This window comes from Pseudorca crassidens, chromosome 5 (genome assembly GCF_039906515.1).
Source record: "Pseudorca crassidens isolate mPseCra1 chromosome 5, mPseCra1.hap1, whole genome shotgun sequence".
Taxonomy (NCBI): domain Eukaryota; kingdom Metazoa; phylum Chordata; class Mammalia; order Artiodactyla; family Delphinidae; genus Pseudorca; species Pseudorca crassidens.
Genome location: NC_090300.1, coordinates 78075292 through 78094198, shown reverse-complemented (window position 1 = coordinate 78094198; position 18907 = coordinate 78075292). Strand labels below are relative to the sequence as shown.

General features: G+C 51.5%; 1 protein-coding gene and 1 long non-coding RNA gene across 22 annotated transcripts in view; one reads left to right on the top strand and one right to left on the bottom strand.

Moving 5' to 3' along the window:
- Positions 1-14126, bottom strand: part of TNK2 (tyrosine kinase non receptor 2) — a 39115-nt gene extending 24989 nt beyond the window's left edge. For 12 of the 14 annotated variants that reach the window (XM_067738564.1, XM_067738565.1, XM_067738570.1 and 9 more), the window contains exon 1: positions 238-388. Coding sequence is in view for 1 of the 14 variants with exons in the window: in XM_067738574.1 (XP_067594675.1) it covers positions 907-933 (27 nt within the window). In the remaining 13 variants the exon portion in view is untranslated. Of the gene's footprint in view, positions 1-237; positions 389-906; positions 1060-13493 lie in introns of those variants that run through there. The other 2 variants (XM_067738577.1, XM_067738574.1) reach the window with 2 other exon arrangements.
- Positions 14127-14861: 735 nt separating this feature from the next.
- Positions 14862-18907, top strand: part of LOC137225094 (uncharacterized) — a 44668-nt gene continuing 40622 nt past the window's right edge. For 7 of the 8 annotated variants that reach the window (XR_010943683.1, XR_010943689.1, XR_010943685.1 and 4 more), the window contains exons 1-2: positions 14863-15034; positions 18399-18507. This is a non-coding gene — a long non-coding RNA (uncharacterized lncRNA). Of the gene's footprint in view, positions 15035-18398; positions 18508-18907 lie in introns of all 8 variants that reach the window. The other variant, XR_010943684.1, reaches the window with a different exon arrangement.

Here is an 18907-nt window from a genome sequence, read left to right as displayed (position 1 = left end):
GACTCAGAGATACTGAAGCAGATGTCAGCAACAGGAATTCACCGCCACTGACTCGCCCCGCCCCACCCCACACACAAACACATCACCCTTCTTTACCCAGCATCCCAGCCCCCAGGATCTGTCCTGGGGCCAGGATCACAGATACCCCTCACTCCTGAAAGGCTCCCCTCAGCTCACCAGCAGACGATGCGGTCTAGGGCCCGGCTACCTGGCTATCCCCCAGGTTTCCCCTATTACCTGCTGTCCCTCCTCGGCCCCAGTTAGGCGCAGATATGCAAATCTCTCACCCTTGGAACCCAAACTCCGGGCTTTAGGGCCCGGGAGGGGAGCAGAGCCCTCCCGCAGTCCCCGCCCCTCCAGCGCACCGGCAGCGTCACTGCCCTGCGTCCTGAGGGGCCGGGCCTCGAGCATCCTCAACAAGGAGGGCCGGGGCCGCTAAAGCACCTCAGCCAAGGGAAGGCCCAGTCCCCGGGCCCGCACGCACCCCACAGCCCCGTATCTGCCACCTGCAGCCAGAGCGAGGGAGCAGAGCCTGGTGGTAGCGGTCTCTCCCGCTGGGCCTGCGGCTGCCCCTCCCCCAATCCCGTGCACAGGCTCCATTCCAAGGAGCCGCCTCTCCGCAGCGTAGGCTGCCCCCCCAGAGAGCCAGGTGCGGGGCTGCACCTTCACTGACGACGGAGCCACAGCTCCCCTCGGCCCCTGGCCGCCTGCAGGACCCCAGAGAGCCACAGCCACCGATCAGGTCCTGGGGACTCAAGGGCCCCCATACTCCATGACAAGGGGGGGGGTCCGTCCAAGAAGCTCACAGAAGAGAAGCCCCCATCCTAACTCGACCTGAGACCCCTCCCTCTAGACCCCTCTCCTTCCACCAGCCCAGCTTCCACCTAGCTCCAAGCATGCGCCCACCTGCCAGGCTCCCTGGTGCGCTGCCATTCCGCACTCCACTCAGGCCCGGGGAACCTGCCCAGCCCACTCCTCTCCGCAGTGGAAGCCACGCCCCCCGCATCCGCACTGGGAGGGAGACCTCAGCCCTCCGCAGCCCACGCCTCTTCTCACCAGCCTGGACTTCTCCCCGCCTGCACCTCCACCCGCCCCGCCCCCAAGACTGCTCGGCCCGGGCAGAGCACTGTGGCTGACCTCTCTGGGCTCAGAAGAGTGCGAGTACCCACACTCCCTCCCGCAGGAGCTGCTCCAACACGTGTCCACGCAGGGCTGTCACCCAGTGCCAGGATGAGGACATTGCTAGTGGAGGAAGTCCCACGGCAGAGGCCCCAAGGTGCCACACGCACACCCTCTCATTCCAATGGCACCTGAAGCATCCACTGACTCCTCAGTACCAGGTATTTAGGGGTGAGCTCAGGGCACCCTCACACCTTGGGTGTTTGGGGCAGAGGAGGAGGGAAATGCTGAGACACCTCTACTCCCCACTCCCCTCCCCACACACACACACTCCACCTCAAGACTAAGGAAGGAGACCCCGGGTGGGCACTAGGTGAGTTCCCATAAGGCTCACTCTCTTCAAAAGCTCCTTCTCCAGCTGAAGCGCGTTGGCATAGGGGATGACCCTGCCAGGCAGGGTGTTTATTCTAGGCAGAAGCTCCTCTGCATCTTACTGCAGCTATGGCAGAAACTGGTTTTGGGAGCAGCTGCAGGAACACTCAGGAGGCCGTCGAGAAAGAGAGGCTGAAAATGCCAGGCCCACAGATCCCTCCTTCTCCTGGTTGGATAAAGAGTCTGATCTAAACCATTCCCCCATCCTGCTTTCTCCCTACCTCCTCCCTCCACAAGGCCCCTGCCTCCGAAAGCCATCCTATTACAAGATACCCACAAGATCCAAACTGCCTCTAGGATTTGGGGAATCCACCCCACATGTATACCCTCTGGTCTACAACTTGCCCCCTTATCTCTAAAGGGAGCCGGTAGTGGCCCAGGAACCAGCCTGCCTCTGCCGTCCACTCCCCTCCCCCAGGCTCTCCAACAGCATCAGTCAAGTTACAAATCCACACAGAGGAGCAGACGTGACATGTAATTTCCGGCCAAGAAGATTTTTCCAAAACAATCTACCGTATTCTCAGGAATATATGCCAGGCCAGCTCTCTCGTATCTCTGCCCTCCCTCTCCTCCAGGCCCTGGAGGGAAAACAACATATTGGGGAGGAGAAGGAGGGGGGCTTATGGCTCCTCTCCCAACCAGAGGATTATCTTGCCTACACATGCCAGCCCCACCAAGCCCAGTCAACCTCAACTCACCCCTCTGTGTGCAGCGCCCAAGCTTCTGGACCAAGGCCAGGCTGGTTCCCCTTGGGACTTCATCCCAGAGAGAACTGTACCAGGTAACCCCACACCTTCAGGTCATCCCAGGTCTGAAATCACACTGGTCTGGGGAGGAGGCTGGCCACAGGCCAAGGGAGAGAAGGGGGTGATTCAGACACATACCATGGCTGTCCACACCCTCTCCATCTCCAGGCCACAGTGGCCCACTCCCTTCCAGGGGAGCTTGGCAGCTGAGGCCCTGAGGACAGTCAAGCCTGAGGCATATTTGCCAGCAGCGCTGAGCCCACAGGCCCTGAGTCTAACCCTGAGGGCTCTTCACGCTTCTCCTTAACTGTGGATATTTCCTAAGACTTTGGAACTCACCCTTCCTTCTCTTCCCTCCCTGGGAGTCACCTCCTCTCCTCCCAGGGCTCCAATTAGCACCATGTGCTGTCTTTCTCCATTCCTGAGCTCTAGAAGCTCTACACCCATGCTTCTAGACATTTACAGCCAGCTCCACCAGGAGGATGCAAAGGTACCATAAATTCTACATGTCCAAATTGAGCTCATCAACCCCCGCCTTAAACTTAGCTTATGTGTGCTCTCATACCCTGACTGAAAACATCACAAGCCAACACGAGCCACCTAGGCTAGACACCTCACCCCTGGCTCCCCAACCATAACTCCCTTCTTTCCCCACTGGGCAGGCCACAAAATCTTGTTTCTGCCTCCTCATTACTCCTCCCATCGATACCTTTGGGACAAGAGTCAGACAGACCCGGGCTGAAATCTTAGCTGTATCACTCTCTAGTCAGACGACTTCTGGGCAAACGCCTTAACCTCTAAGCCTCAATTTCCTTATCTGCAAATGGGAATAAACAGTACGTCCTTCAGAAAGTGCAAACTCAATGAGATCACGAACGGCACACTTAGCACAGCATCTGGCACGTAGTTGCCTATTCTTATACTGTCATCTGAACACGGATCCGAAGTTCCTCCCCTGCTTACGTCCTCTGTAATTCCTCACTGAGCCAAATACAAGGCCCTTCAGGATCCATCCCTCGCCTATCTGTCCACCTCCAACTCTTATCATTTCCTTCAAAACGTCTCCATATTCCAACCAAGTCAAATACTTGCCCTTCCCTAGACACAACATCTTCTTTAATTTTAATGTCTTTGAGCTATTCTTTGTGATACTCTTTTCTCTTCATGATGAACTCCTACACATTTGGGTCCCTCAAGACCCAAAGAAAACGTCATCTCCTTTGTAAATTCCCATTTCCTATCCCCAAACGGTTCTTTTTGCCATTGCTTCCCATGTTATTTTGTTAAAGTATGTTTGAAAACAAGAGTGGTATAAACACATAATACTACACGTGGAAAATAGCCAAAAGGATGAAAAAAATTTTAATTATCTATCATGCTCTGATCCTTAAAGGGTGCTATTTCTGTAGCACTCTGTATTAATACATAATTCTATTGAGGGAGCCCTATGTACGTACCTCTTGTGGTTTGTACATTGTAACCATCTGTTTATATCTGTCACCTTGAAAGAAGAATCTGGCAAGGCACCTGGTCAAAAGAGTTTGCTGAAAGGGACTTCAAGCCTTTGTGACAGACACTGAGGAAAGGAGGCCTGTCTCTTTTCCAGTGAGCTGGTACCACCTTATGTCCAGTGAATACCAGGAATAAGCCTGGTTGCCCTTGTCGGCCCTGGCTTTGCTTCCCCCCATTATTTCGAACCCAGAAAAGCAAGCACCTTCATGCGAAGAAGGGCAGCCAATCTCATTACAGCTACTCCTGTCCCAGAACCACTAAGCTACTTTGCTCCCACAAAGCTATTTCAGCCCCGGGGACAATACAGCAGTCCCTCAAGGCAGAGGGACAGCTTTGACTGAAGGCTGCCTTCTCATCAGACTGCGGAGGGAGAGCTGGGGATACCACAGCGTTGATCGATGGGCAGGAGGTCTTTTTTGTCAGGCATCCCAGCCTCGCAGAGAGAGAGGAGGGAGACAGGGGGATCAGAGGGTGGGAAGGCAGGGCACAGAAGCAGGGGCAGACACACCAGATACAGGGACCCTCCTACGCCTCATCTCCTTTGACTCCAACAGAGAAGGAGGTGTAACTTTCAGAGAGGAAAGGAAAGAACCTGACTAAACACCACAACCACAGGCCCTCACTGAACCCAGTACCTCCGCACATCTACCAACTTGGTCTTGAAAGTTTTTTTTTTTTTTTGTGGTGGGGGGTACACAGGCCTCTCACTGTTGCAGCCTCTCCCGTTGCAGAGCACAGGCTCTGGACGTGCAGGCTCAGCGGCCATGGCTCACGGGCCCAGCCGCTCCGCGGCATGTGGGATCTTCCCGGACCGGGGCATGAACCCGTGTCCCCTGCATCGGCAGGCGGACTCTCAACCACTGCCCCACCAGGGAAGCCCTTGAAAGTATTTTTTAGCTGTTTCATGCTCCACCAGCGAAAGACCAGTGTGCCAACCCTGACACCCAGAGACAGGACGCTGAGAGCCCTAATACATTCCTGGAGCATCCCTCCCCCGCACATAAACACCACTCGAGTGTGACAGTGGGTAAATTCCTGCAGTTGCCTGGGTCTCTTGCACACATGCACCCCACACGCCCGAGTGACAGGGCTGGGATGCAGGGTACTGCAGAGAGCTGCCTCTCACCATCCTCTGGCCCAAACATCCTCCCGGCACCAAGGCCCGGCAGCCGAGGCTCCCGGGAAGAGAGGAAGGATGTAGTCTGGCTCCCAGCAGCCAGCCACTCCCAGGGCTCTTCCAGGGCTGGGCAGAGGCCGCCCAGCTGGTCGCCCTGCCTACCAGCTCAGGCCTCACCCCACTCCCCCAACCCCCTCAGCAAGAGCCTAGAGCTGAAGGGGCCTATTGTTGGGCCCTGGAGGTGGGGTGGGCCCAGAGCTGTGAATTGGAGAGCACTTACTCTGTGAGAGGGACTGCTCATTCCCTTGGGACAGCGCCCACACCAGAACCCCAGGAGCTAGGAACATCCAGCGCAGGGTGGGCTGCTAGGCCAGGGAGAGAAAGGGTCCGAACCTGGAAGTGAGAGAGATGTCAGGGACTGCAAGATATTTAAGATACCTTAAATCCCACCCATTTTAGAGATAAAGAAACTGAGACCCTGAAAAGGAAGGGACATGCCTGGTCTGAGGCACCTAAGAAGCTGTCATAGGGAATGGATCCCTAGGAGCTGCGGAGCAGTTCAGAGCAATGGTGATTCCTCTCTGGCCATAGAGGGGCAGCCCTGCCAAGGTCAGGGACTAATAAAGGTCAGGGCCCTGAGCGGAGAACCTGCCTCAGGAGGAGACACAACATCCAAGGGACAGGCAGAGACAGGAAGAACCTAGAGTTCTCACATCCAGCAGAAGCCCTTGGCTCCCAGGACCTAGAGCTGCTGAAGGAGGGCCCAGGCCAAACCTCTCATCCCACCCACCTCTTTAGCCACTCACCACATACTGACTGTGTGCTCACCCTGTGCTAGGTTTGGGGGACTATGAAGGAGGAGAAGTCACGATTCACATCCTCAGAAAGACACTGTGTGCAAGTTCTTTACTAAAAGTTTTATCTTTCATTGCCTGATTAACCTGCCCCCCACTACCCTACATTACCCGCATTTTACAGATGAGGACACTGAGGCTCTGGAGGGGTGACCAGGGTCACCTGTTACTGGAGAGTCACAGGTGAACCAGAATTCAGTCCATATACAACTGGACACAAAACTGCTTGGTTCAAGGATTTGAGCTCATGGAGGGCAGAGCTGGAGTCTTATTTGTTAAATATATACTAGATACTGAATGAATTCGTGGATTCTGCGAGGAAGTTTAAGGAGGGAATAGAGGCTCCAGGAAAAGACAGATTGCACAAATGCACATAATTTCACTCCTTCCCAAAACCCCACCAAAGCCAAAATGATCAAAAGAGAAATTTTCTGAATGGCAAAAGTCCCTAAGGACGGGAAGAATAGTAGAAGAGAAAACCACAACATAGCTTTGGAAGCTGGAAAGCAGATGGCCAGTGACTATGGAGAGCAGACCTGAGAAAATCCCCAATCCCAAGGTGAAAAGGACCTGATTGACCCCACAGAATCCTCAAAAGGCCTGGGAACTAGAAGCCCCAGAAACCTCTAGAAGAAGAACAGGTGCTAAAAATACAGAGGATTAGTCAAAAGCTGTTTAAGAAGCAGTAAGACCCCCCTGGACTCCCTCTCCAGTACAAAGCCGCTGGGTTGCTGCCCTGGTACCACCCGGCAAGATCGGGATTTCCCTTCGGGGGTAAAGTGCGGGCCTCTGCACTGGCGCAGCAGGCTTGGCTGACAGCGGGGTGCCAGGGACCTAACAAGGAAAGCACACATAGATGTGGAGATCTCAGTCTCCTTCTCGACTCCCTCCAGGAACATGGAGCCAGACCTCCACCTCCTGGCAGAAGACAGGAGTGTCCTTTCTGGGGACTCTGATCAGGCCAAGAAAGATATAAAGAAACCAACATTGGGAGTTCTCCACAAACCGAGCAGCCAGGTCACCATACAAAGAAGCTCGGTCAACAAGGCCACCCAGTGCTTGTGGTCAAGAGTAGATGACAAAGAAATACTGGACACCCAAGGAAAGCCTCTAACGTGGAAGAAAGAGCAAAACACACAGAAAATGCTCATTAATATCCTCAGAAAGACAAGATGTTGTATCTACAAAACAAGAAGAGAATATTAGTATTTTTTAATAGGGGGAATAAGAAATTACAAATATGACAGGAAACATAACAAATTCAACAGACCCATCCTCACCCCAACCAACAAAGTCTAGCCCACAGCAGGTGCTCAGAAATATCTGCTGAATGGATAAATGAGGCAGTATTTCATGAACTTTAATGCACACGCAGATCACCTGGGGGAATCTTGTTAAAATGCAGATTCGGATTCCATAGATATGGGGGTGGGCCTGAGTTTTACATTTCTAACAAGCTCCCAGTGATAATGTGCTGGTCCTTAGACCACACTCTGAGAAGCAAGGGTCTCTGCTAAACCCTGGAGCAGTGGTTCTTTGCACTGGCTGTGCATTAAAATCACCTGGGAGGTAGGAAAGTGTCGGTGTGTGGGCCCCGCCCACTGAGATTCTAATCAACTTGGTCTAGGTGAGACTCAGGCATCATATCTTGAAATCTCTGCAGATGAATCCATACTGGGGTCGAGAACCGCTGCTCTGGAGAAAGCCTGTAACTGTGCCAATCATTGGTCCTAGCCAGAGCAGTCCTGTTTTCAAATATTCTTTCCCATTGTTGACACTGACCACTCTTTCAGAAGGCCCTTCTCATCACGGCCATGAGCATCAGTTTATGGGACTATTTACTATACAGAGGGTAATTCTTTTTTTTTTTTTTTTTGCGGTATGTGGGCCTCTCACTGTTGTGGCCTCTCCCGTTGCCGGAGCACAGGCTCCGGACGCGCAGGCTCAGCGGCCATGGCTCACGGGTCCAGCCGCTCCGCGGCATGTGGGATCTTCCCGGACCGGGGCACGAACCCGTGTCCCCTGCATCGGCAGGCGGACTCTCAACCACTGCGCCACCAGGGAAGCCCCAGAGGGTAATTCTTAATGCTAAGTCCCATTAATGTCAGTGGATGGAGAAATCATTCTACTAAATTTCCAAAAATTCATTGAGAATTTTTTCCTTATTAGATTCACACACTTATCTTAATTTTTCTAATTAAAAAAAATCTGGACCGTAAAACTTTAGCAAGTGCTTTAAAAAAAATAATGGATTTTTAAAAGTGAAATGTGGATATCTCCCTAGCCAAAAATCCTAATCCATTATTCCAATGTTTCTGTTAAAACTTAACTTGAATTTAGTAGTTTTGTGTCTACCTCATCCATGCCATGGGATAAAATAATATCAACAGACACTTACTGCTGTTAAAATTGCTAAAATCACAATAGAAGGGTTGGAGGATAAAGCATCTTCCACAATGGAGAGCAAAAGCCCACACCAAGCTACATAATTAAAGAATACTGGAGATAAAGAAAAGATGCTATAAACTCCTGGGCAACGCTATAACACAAGTTCCACAAAAAGGATTGGGAATGATTTTAGACATTAATGTTAACTCTGGAACTTAAGAGCAATGTCCTTAAGCTTCCAAAGGAAAGCAATTTCCAGCCTAGATCTCTATATTCAGCTAATTAAGTGACTGAGTGTCAGACTGGCAAGGTCTCAAAATAATCTACCACTCTTTCACCCTCCTCTCTTAGGAAGCTACTAAAGGATGTACTCTACCAAACTAGAGAATAAACCAACAAAGGGGAAGACAGGAAACAGGAGAGAAAGGCACAGAAAGGCAGTGAAGGAAATGCCCAAGATGCTGAAAGGGAGATCCCAGGAGGACAGCTAAGCATCAGTGATAGAGAGCAATTAGTCCATGCTGCTTTAGGGCACAAGGCTCTGAAAGAGACTTCTTTAGAGAGGTGAATTTGTTAGAATACCTAATGGAATTGACACCCTGAGAAATTTATGCAGCTACTGGAGAGTTTAATTAATTGAAAAGTACATAGAAAACTAAGCAAACAAAAAAAGCAACTCCAGGAAGAACAAAAAGGTGCCCAGGAAAGGAAAAGTCACAGTTTATTACACCATAACAATATAAACAATGAACAGTAGATTGAAGAAAACATGAGATACGCCCAGAGTGGATGGGCTGGAAGATGGGATGAGTAGCAGGGTGGGAATGAGGGAATTAAAGTAAAATCCTCATCTTTGGCCAAGATGGAATAACACGGATCAGACTTACCCTCCTGACTGAAACACAGAAAAATGGACAAAATATACAAAATGGTTTTGAAGACACCAGACATCAAGATGCAAAGGTCAGTGATACCTAGGAAATAGGAAACAAAGGAGGTCAGCCCTATGGTTGGGTTTCCAGGCTACAGAAAAGGGAAGGGAACCAGTTGGACCCCAAAGGACTCTCTGAGTTGAAGAGATGAAGCTGAGACTCTGGGGAAACTCAAGTGGCCAGAATTCACAGAACAGAGCATCAGAGAAGAGAGAGCACCACAGAAGTCTGTAAAAGGTCCCCCTTGAGCAGTAAGCTGAGTACTGATCGTCACATGAATGTATGGGAACTACCCAAGGCTGGGGAAAAGAACCACCCAAAGGCTTCCCTGGTGGCGCAGTGGTTGAGAGTCCGCCTGCCAATGCAGGGGACCCGGGTTCGTGCCCCGGTCCGGGAAGATCCCACGTGCCACGGAGCGGCTGGGCCTGTGAGCCATGGCCGCTGAGCCTGCGCGTCCGGAGCCTGTGCTCCGCAGCGGAAGAGGCCACAACAGTGAGAGGCCCGCGTACCGCAAAAAAAAAAAAAAAAAGAGTTTCAGTTCTGCAAGATAAGAAAAAGTTCTGGAGATGGATGATAGTGATGGTTGTGCAACAACGTGAAAGTACCCAACTCTACTGAACTATACACTTAAAAGTGGTTAAAATGGTAAATTTTATGTTGTGTATATTTTACCAGAGTTAAGGTAGGTAAATTTTTTTAACAAAGAACTGAATTCCATTAAAAATACCATTTACAATAGCATCAAAAATATGCAATACTTAAGGATATATCTGACAAAAGATTTAAAAGATCTGTACATTGTAAACTATAAAACATTGGTGAAATTCTTAAAAATCTAAATAAATACAGAGATACACATTGTTCATAAGTCAGGTTCAATACTGCTAAGACAGCAATTCTCCCCGAATTGATCTGTAGATTCAATGCAATCCCAGCAGGCTATTTTGTAGAAATTTACAAATTGTTCTAAAATGCGTATGGAAGTACAACAAACCTAGAATAACTAAAGCAATTTTGAAAAGGAAGAACAAAGTTTAAGATCTTTCCTTGGTTTCAAGGCTTACTATAAAATCTACAGTGATCAAGATAATGTGGTCCTGGGATAAAGACAGACAAGTTAGATCAATGGAACAAAACAAAGTCCACAATTGGATCTACACACATACAAACAACTGATTTTTGATAAAGGTGCAAAGGCAACTCCATGGAGAAACAAGTCTATTAAAAAAATTTTGCTGAACAATTGGATGCCCATATGCAAAAAACTGAACTTCCATTCATACCTTGCACCATATACTAACCTAAGAATTAACCCCAAATAGATTGTAGACCTAAATGGAAAACCCATAACTATAAAAGTTATAGGAGAAAACCATCATGTTTTGGGTTAGGCAGAGAGTTCTTAAACACCAAAAGCACAATCCATAAAAGAACAAGCTGGTAAACTGGAGTTCATTAAAAGTTAAAACTGGGCTTCCCTGGTGGCGCAGTGGTTGAGAGTCCGCCTGCCGATACAAGGGACATGGGTTCGTGCCCCGGTCTGGGAAGATCCCACATGCCGCAGAGCGGCTATGCCCGTGAGCCATGGCCGCTGAGCCTGCGTGTCCGGAGCCTGTGCTCCGGCAACGGGAGAGGTCACAGCAGTGAGAGGCCCGCGTACCGCAGGAGAATTAAAGTGCAAGCTAGAGCCTGGAAGAAAATACTTGCAAATCACATATCCCATAAAAGGCTTGAATCCAGAAATATAAAAGAAACTCCCAAAACTTAGTATGAAAAAAAAACCCCACACAATAAATGGGTAAACAATTTGAACAGACACATCCCCAAAGATATACAGATGGCAAATAAGATGAAAAGATGCTCAACGTTCGTCATTAGAGAAATGTAAATTAAAACCAAAATGAGATACCATTACAGACCTATTAGTATGTCTAAATTTAAAGAGACTGATCATACCAAGTGCTGACAAAGTAGTGAACAAACTAGAACTTTCATACACAGCTGGTGGGTACATAAAATGGTACAACCACTTTGGAAAACAGTCTGGCGGTTTGTTAAAAATTAAATGTATACCTACCATATGATCCAACTATTCCAGTCCTAAGGATTTACCCAAGAAAAAAAAAAGCATATGTCCGTACAAAGACTTACACATATGTTCATAGCAGTTTTACTTGTAATAGCCAAAAACTGAAAACAACCCATCAGGAGATAAATGGATAAACAGACTGTGGTATACTACTCAGCAATAAAAAGGAATAAGCAATTGATACCCACAAAAACATGGATGAATCTCAAAATAATTATGCTGAGTGAAAAAAGCCAGGCCAAAAAAAAAAAGAGCACATACTGTATGATTCTATTTACATAAATTTTAGGTAATGCGAACTAATGTATAGTGACAGAAAGCAGACTATTGTTACCTGGGGAAGGGGGATGGCAAAGGAGGGGTGGGATGGAGGGATTACAAAGGGGCACAAAAAACTTTTGGGAGTCTGAGAATAACGGGTATGTTCATTATCTTGATTGTGGTGGTGGTTTCACAGGTATACACGTATGTTAAAACTTATTAAATTATGTTTTAAATACGTGTCATTTACCATACGTCATTATACCTCAATAAAGCTATTATTAAAAACAAACACTTCATCTTCCAGGATAAAGCACAGGGCAGGGGGATAATTGTGGGCTCAGGGGCTAGAGGAAAAGGTCTGGTAGCACTGACCCCTCCTGCCTAATGTCCACTGGCCATGGCTCCTGGGAAGGTGGATGCTAGGCTGGCAAAGAAGGGTCTGAGCCCGCTGCACTCAGGACACTGTAGGGAAAACCAGGGCCCGCCTCACAGACGAGGAACTGAAGCCCAGAAATGTTATCCTAGTTACACACTAGTTACACAGCTAGTAAACCCAGATCTGCCAAAGTCCTCTTTCTCTTCATCTACCACAAATTCAAGAATCAACCTGAAACAGGGTGAACGTGTATGCTTACGTGCGCGTGTTTAGAACAGTTCTCTCCACTGAAGCCAGAGCGCAAGAACCAGTCTGGCCGTCCCAGAGGAGCCAGACGCCTTGGACACAGCAGCTGAACTTCCGGTGCATGAGTGTTTGGGGTGGCAGGATGACAGGCAGGCATGGGACGAAGTTGACAGTCAAGTCTGGGTCTGCATGGGGAGCAGGCTAACTGGCTCCTCCAGCAGAGTCCCAGCAGCTGCCTGCTTAGGACGTGACCACCACTCCCCCTGCCCCAACAGAAAAGGACTATCTCCACCCAGTCCGGTTGGGACAGGGGTCTGGGGGCCATCTGACTCAGAGCCACTCCTTGGGGTAGGGCAGAGATGGGTCTTGGCTAAGGCCCCGAGACAGGCAGCAACTCTGTACCCACCCCAACCCGAGGACTAGAGAAGCAAGAACCGAGACAGCGCCAGGTAAGAGGTGAACGTCCCTAGGCAGATGAGGCCCACAAGTGGCCAACCAAGCCCCTGTGGGGCAGGAATGAATAGGCCTGGCACCCAGGCCATGAGGAAGTCAACAGGAAGCCAAATCTAGCCCCCACCTCTGCAAGCCCCACCTCTAAGCTGGGCTGAGAGCTGGCCCTGGCTGGTACAGAACCCATGATGCCACAGCTGCCCATCTGTCCACCTCCATGGGGTGGGGCTGAGGTCTGGGCCACCGAGGATGCCCAGAGTCCAGCAGTGCAGATAACCTCTCCTATCCCACACTTTCAGGTTGGGGTCCTGAGAGCCCACATGGAGACAGAAGTCCTCACCAGCTCTCCACCCTTCTGCCCACTATTTATCCTTGGCTCTGGGCCCTCAGTATTAATCAAATGTGACAAGAAGGTGTGGCAGGAGCAGGCCAGGCTCGTGCCCAAGTTACCGGCTGCCACGCTGACATCTCAGCTCACGTGGCCAAGAGGGTTACAAGATAAGGTCCTGTTAATGCAATGCTGCCCCTTCCCTTTTCTGGAACGTGTTTTGAGGACGTGAAGCAGCGTGTGCTGATTGCACTAACCCAGCAATGGCATGGAGGCACCCCTATCTCTACCGGTAAACGGGTGAAGCGGGGGTGGAGGGGTGGAGAGATGACTACTTCCTCTGCAACCTCAGCCTGGGACTACCCCTCTCTCCCTTCTGCCCAGGTCTGGCAGCCACCCAGACAGTCTCACCGCCAGTCTAGACTCTAAGGAAATATCCCATCACTCCAGTTGGCATATACAGTACTGGGGGGAGGGATCCTGTCTCGTTGTTGAACACTGCACTGCTTCATTCCTCTCCAGGTTTAAACACAGGGGAATGAAAAACGGCAGTTTGGAGACCACGCTCTCCTGCGATAACTGCAGCCCCCTCCTTCCAAACACACCAATTCCAGCTGAGAACAGAACTGGGCTTCCTTACCTGCTGCCTTCCACTGGCTCTCTGCAGACAAAGCTTCTATGATGTCCCGGCTGAGGCGGCAGAAAAGGACCCAGCAGGACACTGCCTGCTATTGGGCAGTGGTTTCCAACGCTCCCAGGTTCACGGCGCTCTTCTGCCCCCCACTCCCCAAACCCCTACATTCTGCTCTCACCACGGCCCTGGCTCGGCCCGATGCTGATGCTGAGCAGCCGGCCTGTGAGTTACCACCTCCTCCTCCGCCTGCGCCTCCGGATCCTGTGTCCCTCCAGGGGTCCGTCTCCCTCCTGGGACCCTTTCCCGTCCAGGTATGTTTCCTGGACAGCCCGCACAACCTGCCCTTCCTGCACCCCGGGCAGCCAATTTGCTTCCTGCACCCCCAGGCGCCCCTCTCCCTCAGGGCCCTGGGGCCCCACTGGCCGGGCCCTCCCCACCACTTCGAGTCTCTTGCGGCGTGCCGGGGCCACTCCCAGGACCTCTGCCTCCCCTCTGAGGTGCCCGCAGCTCTCCCAGTACTGCTCCCCCCGCTCCTCGGAACTTTCGAGCTCGTCTCTGCTCTCCCAGAGGCCGTCCCCGAGCTCGGACAGCTGCTCGGGCTGCTGTAGCAGCCTGCGTGGGCTCCCCTCCCCCTGCTCCTGCACCCCGGTGCGAGCCTCCCCCCGTTCCTGCACTGCAGGGCTGCCTCCCCCTTTCTCCTGGTACTGCTTGCGGGGGCCCAGCCCCTCCTCCTGCACCACAGGCCAGCCCGCGGAGCCCGTCCACGGCGGCGGGCGCCTCCAGTCCGCGCTGTCCGCAGGCCCCCACACCACCCCCAGGCTAGGCTCGCGGCCCCGGCCGCCCCGCTCCTGCACCCCCGGACCCACCCCGCCCTCCTCCTGCACGGCCGGACCCACGCCCCCCTGCTCCTCCACACCGAGCTTCAGCCCGCGGAGCTGCTGCGGGCCCCAGCTGAGAACCCCGATCCGCTGCGGATGCTGCTCCTGCAGCGCTGGGCAGAGCCCGCCGCGCTCCTCCTGCGCTCCCGGCCTAGGGCCCCCAGCCGGCACTGCCCAACGCACTCTCCTGCCCACCAGAGGCCGCGCGGTCCCGCCCCTCCAGATGGTGCTGCCCTCGCCGCCCGCTCACACCCCCCTACCCGGTTCCTTCCGCCCCGTCCCCCGGGGGAGGGGGCTGCGGGGTCGCGTCCCCTCCCGCTCCGCCCACACGTCCCGGTCCCGGCTCCCAGCCCTCGCTCCTGGGCGTCGACGTCCGCCCGCCGGGCGCCGCGCCCTGCGCAGGCCCCCGCAGGTGCTGCGGCCCCACGCCCCGGCCGGAGAACCAAGAGCGCCCGCCCTCCCGCCGGGGGTTCCTGGAGCCAGCCTGCGCCTGCGCTGCCCGAGGGGGGCGGAGCCTGGCCGGGTTGGGGGCCGGGCGGGGCCTTAAGGGGCCATGTCCCACTTACTTCTCCTTCCTTCAGAGCCCCTACTGCTCCCCCTTCTTCATCCCACTAGAAGCCCTGCTTGCGCCTTCCTGTGGAGCCAGAGGGAGAAGAGGTGAACCGGAAGGTAGGGAGTGCCTACTGAGACGGTGTAGTCAACAGGGCCCAATGGAGGAGCGCTGAAGTAGGAGTCTCGAATTCTAAGTAGCAGTTCAGCTGCTCCTGACTTATGAGTGTAAAAAAAACACTTACCTCTGGCCTCAGATGCTTCGTTTCTAAAATGAAGAGGAGATTGGACCGGAAAGTTTCCAAGGTCCCAATCCAGTGAGTGTTTGACTGCAGAGAGGGACTCTAGTCCTAATCTTTCAGCAACAGCCCAGAGACCTATGAACCTGGGCTGCCTCCACCTTTACCCTGGGGCCAAGGGAGAGCCGGGCTCAGGCCTGTGACACTTCCTGCTGGGAATACAGGCAGAAAGAGTCCCAGGCAAAGGGAGTCTTCCTCTTGCACTGCTCCCTCTTGGGTCTGTACCCCGAAAGGAGGAGAAAATTCAGAGCTCCTTCTCCCAGTGATAGTGCAACCTGCAGACCCAGATCCTAGCACAGCTGGAGGCGGCCTTGGGCTGCCAAGCTTAGAACCCAAAAGCTAGGGCAAGTTGGCCGTTTCTGACTGTACCTCATCTATAAGATGCGTTTAATAATAAAACAACTCCAGACAGAATTGTCCCAGGGATCAGACATCAGAGAACTGTGTAAGGGTGACTCCTGCACTCTTATTTTCCAGCATTGGGCCCAAGGGCTCTGGCCTGAGGACAGTAGGACAATGAGAAGGGCGCGGGTTCTAGACAGCTATGGGGGGCTGGACTGGGTGGATTTGGGTCATGGCGTTTTTCCCTGTGAGGTGAGCAGGGCAACTTTCTACTAAATCATTCGATAACAGTGTGTGTAAGGGGGTTGCCCTTCACCATGCAGCCAGGGCCACTGAGCAGGAAGTTGAATGCACCCCACCTGGGCCGAGACAGGGTCTAGGGCAGGCAATACTCCACAGGTGATAGAACTGAGGCTCTACACGATTAAGTAACAGCTGGTAGTAGTGAAGCCAGAATTCAAATCCACTTTTCTGACTCCCAAGTCTGCTCTGAACCAATAAGGGACAACAAAGCAACACCATACCCAGGAGCTTTGGGAAGCATCAGGTTTTAAAGTAGTAGATGGGCCCCTGGGCTGGACAGCTGGTGATTGTCAAGTGGAGCAAAACTGAAGTTTTGTCCTCAGCCAGACAAGAATGACGCCCATTTCCCTTCCTCCATTAATATGGACGGAATGAACTAGCACTGGGGAATTTGTTGCAACAAAAATAGAAATGAAGTTTTTCCTCTCCTGAGAACAAGGAAAGTAAAGGGAACAGTGAACAGGCTAGAGAAGAAACAAATGGGATGGAAAGGGTTAATCACTCCTAGCTTTATTTTAACTGTTGCTAATCTGTAGTGTCTGTAACTAGATTTGTCCTTCACAAAGCTAACCTATTACTCCCTGACACTATGTGAATTACATCCTGCATGGTAATACCCCCTAACTCTATGTAAATTACATCATGCCCTACTACCCTGCACTCCCTTATAACAAATCACCCCTTGTAGCCTTTTGCATTTCAGAAAAAAAGATAAACCAGAGACAAACAGGCTCAAGTACTGGGCTGCTGGACCCAGTTACCCAGCTGCCTGACACCAGCTGTGACTGTTTTGAAATAATGCAAGAAGAATGCAAGACCTTCACAATTTTGATCCTTATCATATACCCTGGACTGTGAGCCCCACCTATAAGATCTTGTCTGATTCCCTGGGAAGGGGGGGTACAGTTCTTGAGGTGCTAGCCTGCTGTGTTTTCCCCTTTGCCAGACAAAGATTAAAGCCATTTTTCTTGTTCCTCCAAAACTCTGTATTTCTGTTTGGCATTGGTGCACAGAGAGCCGAGATTTTTGGCATCAGTCTGACCAGATTTGGGGGATCAATAGATGCAAACAGCTGATTTGGAGCAAGTTTCTCTGCTGGTAAATCAAGCTCTAAATCAAACAAGGCAAAGGGTCAAAGCACCTACATGCTGGATTGTTCTGCTGGGTGATTCTCTTAGGGAAGCCCAGCTCCCCGTTCTCCCATCTCCCTTCCAGTTGCTCTCAAGAGCCAGACCCATGCCTCCAACATCCCTAGTGCAGGGTTATCTGGAGCTTCAGGCTCACAGAAAAGAGGTCTCCTGCTCCCTTCCCCCATCCTGCCATCTCAGCTCCTGGACTGTCCCCACCACCACGTTGATCACTGGGGCTGTGATGGAAGTTGTCTTGGAGCATGTCTCCTTCTCTTCATTGTGTTTGACTCTGGTACTGGTAGCTGAGGAGACTGCTCTCTCCCAAGGGGACTGACAGCACAATGGAGGAAATGAGACACAGGCTAGAAACACAAGGCTTAGGAGATTTAGGAGGCTGGGGGGATAACCCCAACCCTCCAATGTGCCTGTGCCAGTCTCTTCCCAGATCTGAAACTTGAAAAGAGCTGCCCACAGGAGAGTGATTCTGCAGGGAGAAGGGCTTGTCAGGTCTAGTTCTAAGCAGAGGCAGCCCAAGCTGCTTGAGGGAGGCTTGTGGCAGTGCCTTGAAGAATCTCCACTGTGAAATGGTTGCATGTTTGGGGTAAGCAGGAGGGCAAGGAAGGCCGCAGCGGGTGATGAAGGCACCTGTAAGCAGGTGCTCGGCCAAGAGTGTTGATGCTGCAGAGTGGTTGGGCTGAAGGTTTTTGGGGTTCTGTTTTGGTTTTTAAAATAGAGCAATGTTTTTTAAACTACTCTTGCAAACTATTAGCTGGAGGTGCACTGAATTTAGTGAGTTTTAACTGGCTTTTATTTTGCTGTGTTGGGTCTTCATTGCTGCTTGTGGGCTTTCTCTAGTTGCAGTGAATGGGCTTCTCTTTGTGGTGGCTTCTCTTGTTGCAGAGCATGGGCTCTAGGCACGTGGGCTTCAGTAGTTGTGGCACATGGGCTCAGTAGTTGTGGCTTGTGGGCTCTAGAGCACAGGCTCAGTAGTTGTGGCACATGGGCTTAGTTGCTCCACGGCATGTGGGATCTTCCCAGACTGGGCTTTAACCCATGTCCCCTGCATTAGCAGGTGGATTCTTTATCACTGCGCCACCAGGGAAGTCCCTTAACTGGCTTTTTTTTTTTTTTTTTTTTTTTGGTGGTACACGGGCCTGTCACTGCTGTGGCCCCTTCCACTGCGGAGCACAGGCTCCGGACGCGCAGGCTCAGCGGCCATGGCTCACGGGCCTAGCCACTCCGCGGCATGTGGGATCTTCCCAGACCGGGGCACGAACCCATGTTCCCTGCATTGGCAGGCGGACTCTCAGCTACTGCGCCACCAGGGAAGCCCTGGCTTTTTTTTTTTTTAATGAAAGAGGACAGTAATAGAAAATATCAGAATATAATTTTCTGAACTTTTCATTGAAGTATAACATGCATCCAGAGAAGTGCAAAGACTTGGGCATTTTACAAAGTGAATACACCCAGCACTGAGATCAAGAAACACCATAATCAGGATCCGGAAGTCCCCCCAAATGTAAGTTGTAAAAGAAACTATAATCTTCAAGCATGTCCTTCATATTTATGATTTACTTTTAACTTTCTGACAACCTTCCCTGGCCTCCGCCCACCAAGATAAACTCCACAATAACAGGAAGTTTTGTCTGGGGATAAGACTGGCACAGGCACCTAGAACAGTGCCAAGTATACAGTAGGTGCCAGCAATGTCTATTGAATGGGTGAGATTGCATCACAGATAGTGTAACCAAGCAGGACCCTATGGGGCCTTCCCAGGACAGACCCTACCCCCCACCAAGTCCTCTGCCTCCCTCTTGTCTGTAGAAAAACTTTAGCCTCCTAGGCCTTCCCCAACTTCCAAAGAACAAATTTAATCAGAGAAGTAAGAAAATGCAGAAAGAAAGGAAAACAGCCAAGCA